Source organism: Limulus polyphemus, unplaced genomic scaffold, assembly GCF_000517525.1.
Source record: "Limulus polyphemus unplaced genomic scaffold, Limulus_polyphemus-2.1.2 Scaffold7666, whole genome shotgun sequence".
Classification (NCBI taxonomy): domain Eukaryota; kingdom Metazoa; phylum Arthropoda; class Merostomata; order Xiphosura; family Limulidae; genus Limulus; species Limulus polyphemus.
Window position 1 is genome coordinate 11,946 of NW_013673276.1, and position 7,331 is coordinate 19,276.

General features: G+C 34.8%; 1 protein-coding gene across 1 annotated transcript in view; it reads left to right on the plus strand.

Annotated features, from left to right (window-relative positions):
• Positions 1-5,981: 5,981 nt before the first annotated feature.
• The window catches only part of LOC111089864, a gene marked incomplete at its 3' end in the record, with an annotated part of 10,142 nt that continues 8,792 nt past the window's right edge, over positions 5,982-7,331 (plus strand). The window contains exons 1-2 of the mRNA XM_022403072.1: positions 5,982-6,201; positions 6,768-6,884. Coding sequence (XP_022258780.1) covers positions 6,185-6,201; positions 6,768-6,884 — 134 coding nt within the window. The remainder of the gene's footprint in view (positions 6,202-6,767; positions 6,885-7,331) is intronic.

Genomic DNA, 7,331 nt, shown 5'->3' on the forward strand with positions numbered 1-7,331 from the left:
AAATATTTTTTTCAATATTAATAAGTTAACCATGAAAATTACAATAAGAGCTGGTAAGTTTATACGCTCCCTGAAGTAGAATGCTAATTAACTTAATTTTGTAACAATCAAGTATGAATGTCCAAAAAATGTTGGTTTGTGGCAGTATCTAGTTTCGAACCTGTGACACAGCGGTACGTCTGTGGACTTACAACCCTAGAAACCGTGTTTCGATACTCGTGGTGGGCAGTGTAGTTTTGTTCTTAACCTGTTGTTCAGGTTGATGACCTCTAGATCTTAAAAAGGCAACTTAGATTCTTTTTGTTCTTAAACTATAAACTTGATAGTCCTGTGTTTAGAATTTAATTAATCTCAGAATTTTGTGATGTTCTCTGAATATAGTACAAGCGTCATCAACGTATCTATTATAAACTAAAGGCTTAAATTCGGACTGACAGGACTGTAACCAATTAGTTTCGTGATAAGACAAAAATACATTAGCTAATATACGAGAAAGCAGCGAGACCATGGGCACATCGTCAACTTGATACAATAATTTCTGCAAAGCCTTAAAGCTCAATAAAGTAATTTATGTTATTAATTTACAACTTCACTCTATGCTTCGAAACTTAACGAAATTCTTTATTACATAATGTCTGTCCTAGAATATGATAAAAAATAAATAGGTTAATAATATTATATTGAAAATACACTTGTTTCCACGGTACAACGTGTAGTGCTACTAACTATTATTTTTATGTGATAAAATCAGGGATACGATTCTCCAAGATGGACACAGTAAATAGCGGTCTGCCTCACTGTAAGCTTGAGGACGTATAATGCTAAAAATTGGGTTTCAATTCTTACGATGAGCAGAGCAGGCATGGTGTAGGTTTGTGCGAAATAACAAACAAACGAACCAAGATTAAGTATTCTATTACGCTAAATTGAGTAACAAGTCTTAAATATTCAATGTAGTTGGTGAAATTGAGTTTACAACCTTCTGGATAAGATATTTTGAATTTTGTTTTGACCCAAACTCTATAAAAGTATTTTGGTTATTATTTTTTGAATGTAAAAAGATACACTCAATTTGTCGAAGTTTCTGTTGGGAAATAAAATCCCCGACTACTTCCATGCGCGTGCTGAGAATACACGTTTCTTAAAAGTGCCGCCACCACATACAATAATTGTTTTGAAGAGAAAATCTGTGGATTATAAATATTTAACATGTTGAGCAAGAAATAATAAACACGTAAAAAATGTAAACAGCCGGGAAGGTACATTTATAACAACAACAGTTCTATCTACGAGGATACGAAAAACCTATATTCTAAAGTATTAGCTCGATCCTAAAGGTTAAAACAAATATGTGACCCTTCAGAGGATAATTACTTTTTGCCTTAAAGGTTTTTTTCGAGTTATATTTCTCTCCTAATGAGCTATAATCTATAGCTTATGGGGTATAATGATTGAGGAGTTACACCCTTTTTGGAGGGCAGGATTTTTACACCCCGAGGGTTATATATGTGGACCACCTTTTAGGGGTTAAAAAGCCCACTGTTATTTTTGAAAGTGCATGATGGTATGTTTGCTGAAAGGACTTGACTAATTTTTTGTTCAAGGCATTCTAGTAAAACAACTTGTTAAAACACAAATCTGAAATTGTATGTAAAAAAAAAAAAATACTTTGTGCTATATACGTATTTCTACAGATATAAAGAAACATTTGTCTGGTGTCTTGACGTTAGAAGTTCTTGTGAGTAACTGGCTGGGCGAATTTCGTTGACATTTGGTTGAAGAACTCGGACGAAACCCGCAAAGATAGCAATGACAAATGTAAGCTACTGAAGAAACGGTTTTTGTGATACTACCGTTTCAATTATCCATCTTGATACTGTCTTAGTGAATACTCTGCCGTATTCAGTAGATCTGCATGACAAATGACGCACGTGGATACCGTCGTGCCATCTCAGTGAAGCCAACGAAATAAATCAATATCTGTCCGAGATCTTTATCTCGCAAGGAACCGATTTTGACCCACCAAAGATCAAATCCAAATCGATACACACAATCAGACGAGTGATTTAAATTTGACAACCATTTACATGAAGTGATACAAAAATGATGATTAATGCCGCGAGCAGCACTGATACTTCGAATGAACAATTCCTGTGCTACTGCTCAAACTTGTGGAAGGGGCGGCCCACGCCTCTATTTATAGCAATGGTTTTTAAGCCTAGCATTGCCAGATCCATGTGCTGGTATACATTTAAAGAGTTGAGAAACTTAGCTCCGAAGTAACTCAGTGATTTTTGAGTGTTTCAATTTAAGAGTCGTCATATATTCATAATACTAGTATAATCCGAGGATCTTAAAAGGTTTTATTCTGATGCTCTTATCACATGAAATAAATCGTACGAAAATATGACAATGGATATTTTAAATTATTGAATGGAAACCGAAATAGGTCATGTTCTGAACGCTTTCCAAAGCCTAAAAATGAAAGACGAATGATTCTGTAAAAATCGTTGTTTTAGCACCTATAGAAAAAGAACTAACCAAAATAGAAACTGTTGCAACACTGGTGTCAAGAGTACGATTATTTTCGTAAAAATCAAATCAAAAGTGGACTTTAAGATTACGACAGTGCTTGAATGAGATTTAATGTAAATAAATTATGAAACAATGAAAAAAGATCAAGAAAAAAAAAAGAAAATTAGAAGGAAGAGACAGAAGATGAAAAAAAAGATAAATAAAATAGAAATAGAAAATTAAAAGAAGAAACACAAAAGTGCATCATTGAAGTAAAAAGAAAGTACAGAAATATTATAAAAACGACATTGAAAAAGTATTATAACAATAAAGTCAAAGAATACAGAAAGATAATAATAGCATAATCGAATAAGCCATTATATAGAAAGACATCAATGCAAGAATAAATCATTTGAGAAACTTAATTGGAAAATGCAAAGATCAAACCAATCACAACTCTCTCTGTTTCTACTCAAGAATTTCAAACCCAAACATCAAATATGCATGCATTATACCTATGACCACTACCAGTTTGCCACCTATGACTGCAGGACCTTCTTGGATTATTCCAGAGATCCTTCTACTTTATCAAGTTACTAACTGGAGTGCCCGTCCGTTGGACGCGTGAAATGGAAATATTAAAAAAAAATCGTTTGTAACAAAGCATAGGAAATTGTGCTTCTATTTTTTTCTTAACATAATAAAACATCAAAAATAAATATATAAATAAAATAAATAAAGGTACTAGTACTGAAAAGAAAGAAATAGTGTTTTCAAGAATTCTATCAGTATCAAATTAGATGGGGGTCCAACCCCTGCTCATGACCTTCCTCATGTCATTCTGTATCACTGTGTCGAGTTTGGTTAGAAGATACATGATGTGTGGATAATTGATATTGAGGAAAAATAGATATCGGGAATGGACTTCATATGGAAATTTCCTTGAAACATTTTTTCCTGTTTTGATCAAGAAAATCGTATACACTGCATGACAGTTTATCAAAGATTAAACTTTCAGGTACAACAAGGATAGAAATACAATATAACGACGATAAAGGCACACAAAGACAGTTAGTCCAAATCAAAATTGTCCACTACAACCATCTTTGAACGTACATTGGCAGAAGAACAGCCAATTGGTTAGCTTTCAAGAAGACTTTGACAGAGATAAGTCAACCTGCTGGAGAGCATGAGGTTCCTGCCGATATCATTTACAGAGTACCACCGGTAGATTCCCTCACCCATCTACCCCAAGATAACTACCCCAGTGACAAGACAGGAAGAGTTGGTAAAGGGCAAAAGATCATCCCATCTTATTACCATAAGCCACAGGGAAAAAAATACCCAAACGATTTTTGGTGGCTGGAAAGACTAAGGACAGTAAATTAGTGAAGTAAGAACGATTTTTGGTGGCTGGAAAGACTAAGGGTAGTAAATTAGTGAAGTAAGAACGATTTTTGGTGGCTGGAAAGACTAAGGACAGTAAATTAGTGAAGTAAGAATGTTTTTGTTAATGATTTTTTTCTTTGTTCTTTGTTTTCTACATTTAATGGTTGTGATATCTATATTTACGAATATTAATGTTGTTAATTGTCAAGAATTACTTCTTTAAATTTGGTTTTGTTTGTAATTAAGCACAAAGCTACCCAATGGGCTATCTGTGCTCTGCCCACCACGGGTATCGAAACCCGGATTCTAGAGTTGTAAGTCTGCAGACGTACCGCTGTGCCACTGGGGGGCATTTTAAATTTGGAAGTACCATTGCTTTCTTTGTGTAATAGGATTATACAAGAAGCTTCAAAATCTAGTACGGGGGACAGTGTGGGAGGCTTTGTTTTATACTTAGTTGCGTGTATTGTTGTTTGGCGGAGCTTAACGTCTGGAATTTTCTCCAAAGCCATGCATACATACAAAAGAGAAAAAAAAGAGTTAGGCTAGAGTAAGTGAGTAAGCCTGAGTCAATTAATTTGTAACCAGCGGATAATCTAATACAGTGAGTTAGTTCAGTGCTGCGATATATACAGTTCCTATTTCGACGATTTCTTAGAGATACAAAATAAAGCAAGTAAGAATAATTTCTGTTTAGATAGTTTATACATAAAGTTAGGCTAATTGACGAATGTTTATTAGATTAACCGTGAAGTTTGAAGTTCAACAAATAAATCGTGTTTTCTTATCGTTAATTGGACTGGAATGAGTCCCTAAGATTTCGCAAAAAGTTGTACTTTTGTTGATTTAAATGTCTCCGAAGAACACCGGTTTTAATTTTACAAAGTTTCAAGTTTATTCATGAAAGGACATTTTCAAATGCACAGATGGTTAATCCCGCCAGATTTGAGACTTATTCAGAAGGGCTTCATTTGGCAAAGAACACTTTCAAAAAACGTCAGGTCTCTAAGAGAAACTTTCAAATATAGCTCATTAACATGGACTTAATTTGACATAAAAAAAAACATAAATTCTGGCTATGTTATTCAGACATACATCACAAGACTACCCTATAAGCCATGAATTAACGTGTTTTTAAAAGCACACTCAATTACAAATGTACTTGGATCAGCCTCTCAACATTGAAGTGCCCTTTACATGTATACTACATCATAAAAATACTTGTTATTAAACCTTGGGCTCTTGGAAATGTTTGTTTGTTTATGAATTTCGAGCAGAGCTATGCGAGGGCTATCTGCGCTAGCCGTCCCTAATTCTGAAATGTTACACTAGAAGGAAGGCAACTAGTCAAAACCACTCACCGCCAACCCTTGGGCTACTCTTTACTAATTAATAGTGGGATTGACAGTCACATTATAACGCCCCACAGCTGAAAAGGCGAACATTTTCGGTGATAGGATTCGAACTCGTGGTCCCCGGATTGCGAACCGAGTGTCCTAACCATCAGGCCGTGCCAGGCTTTGGAAATATCCCTAGCTAGATGTAAAAAAACTCAAGAATTAGCACGAAATATTGTGGTAGTAAAAAATTGTTTACCCGTTAGAAAAAAAATATACTATAGCTTGTTCACCGGAACAACAAATCTGGATTTCTGTGTTCATTATAGTAGCTCTTCTCATCTAAAGTGTTATTTCATAACACTCAAACTACCAAGCTGGCAGTCGTAACTGACCAAACAACGACACAATCTCGTGTAATTTTATAGGAAGTGATTTGTAACGGAACTGTATAATTCATCTGACGCAATACGTTACAGTCAGTCCTATATTTAATAATTGAAAAAACCTCTGGCGTTAGATTATAATTGACAGATCGATAAATAGCGCTTAGGCCTAACCGTTCCAGTGCAGACATACTCCTGGTTGGATAGGAATGATCACTGTTGCGAATAGCAATGTTCAATTTAAAAATACTACGATACTTTGACAAACGTTAGCACTATCGATCGGTTTGACAACACGACTACTTCCCCCTACCTTTACATCGCTGAATGGACCTGTCCCTCAGGTGTACGGCAGGTTGTGATTATATGCTCTCCATGGAAACCATCTGAAATTGACTAGAGTGACATTTCACAATTAATATCGATCATTCTTTTTTGCTCATTTTGCTTTCTATTGGCCAGACAGTTCTACTTACCTGGGGGACTATCCTGTCAAAAAAAAACTGTTTAGTGAATAGTTTAAACAAGATCCAATTGATGGGAACAACTTGGACATGAATGCTGTGTGCTAGCAGGTGATTAGTGTGAGAAAAGGCTTACACTTTAACTGTTTTTATATCTTTATTTTACGTAAACAAATGTTCAACAACAATAATAGTACGAGTCTCTCAGCCAAGAGTATTTTATAGAGTAGAAAAGTGAGCGATGCTTATCATTTCGTGCTAAATGTATAACGTGTATGGAAGTTTATTTAACGACATTTTGCTTCTGCTAACTTATATTATGGCGTAATAATAATATAATGTTTAGTAAGAAGACAAGCAAATGAACAGCAACATAACATTGTCCAAAATCTAGTACCACACGAGCTTCGGGTAGGGCATTGCGACTTGATTTAAATTAATTTGATTTCTAATTTCACCACCAGGTGTCACTCAATTACTACTAGTGGTGAGCTCGCGTTGTTTGGCCAATCTATCTGTGTGTTACTTGCATTCCTTTCCGGTGAATATACTTTGCTCGACGTGAGGATTCTGTTACTTAACCGACACAATATATATATATATATATATGTATGTGTGTGTATCAACCACAGTTCATTTAAAAAAATTACTGATGCCGAAAAATAACCTTCTTTCAGAGATGGTGTAATGCATTATGGCGTTGATTTACTGGAGGAGATTGACGAACTGATTCAAGATGACCCCCTAAGAGATATGACTACTGAAAAGACAAATCACAGGTACAGATTTAGGAGGTAATTGAGCTTTTCTAGATTAGATTATATTAATGAACATTACAAAATATTTAAGAGCTTAGTTTATCGTCAATTAATGTAATTCATGTGGACATTAAACTTTAGGTAAAGGGGAAAAAAACTTCTAACAATCGCGACTCTTCAGCTTATAACGTTTGGATATTACATTCTACATATCAGTTTATTCTATCAATAATAATACCTTCCCCGGGAAAGTCTACACATGTTTGCAATATCTGAGCAACATGTTTTAGAACAAAGGCCACAATGCTGTGCCCACCGCGGGGAACTGAACCCTGGATTTTAGTGTTGTAAGACAGTAGACTTATAGGTGACTCCACTTGAGTAACTTATTGTAAAATAAATATATTAGTTTATAGATGACACCTTTGTTAAAACAAACAGTTGAATAATATTGTATTTTTTCCATCACATACAAAAATATTT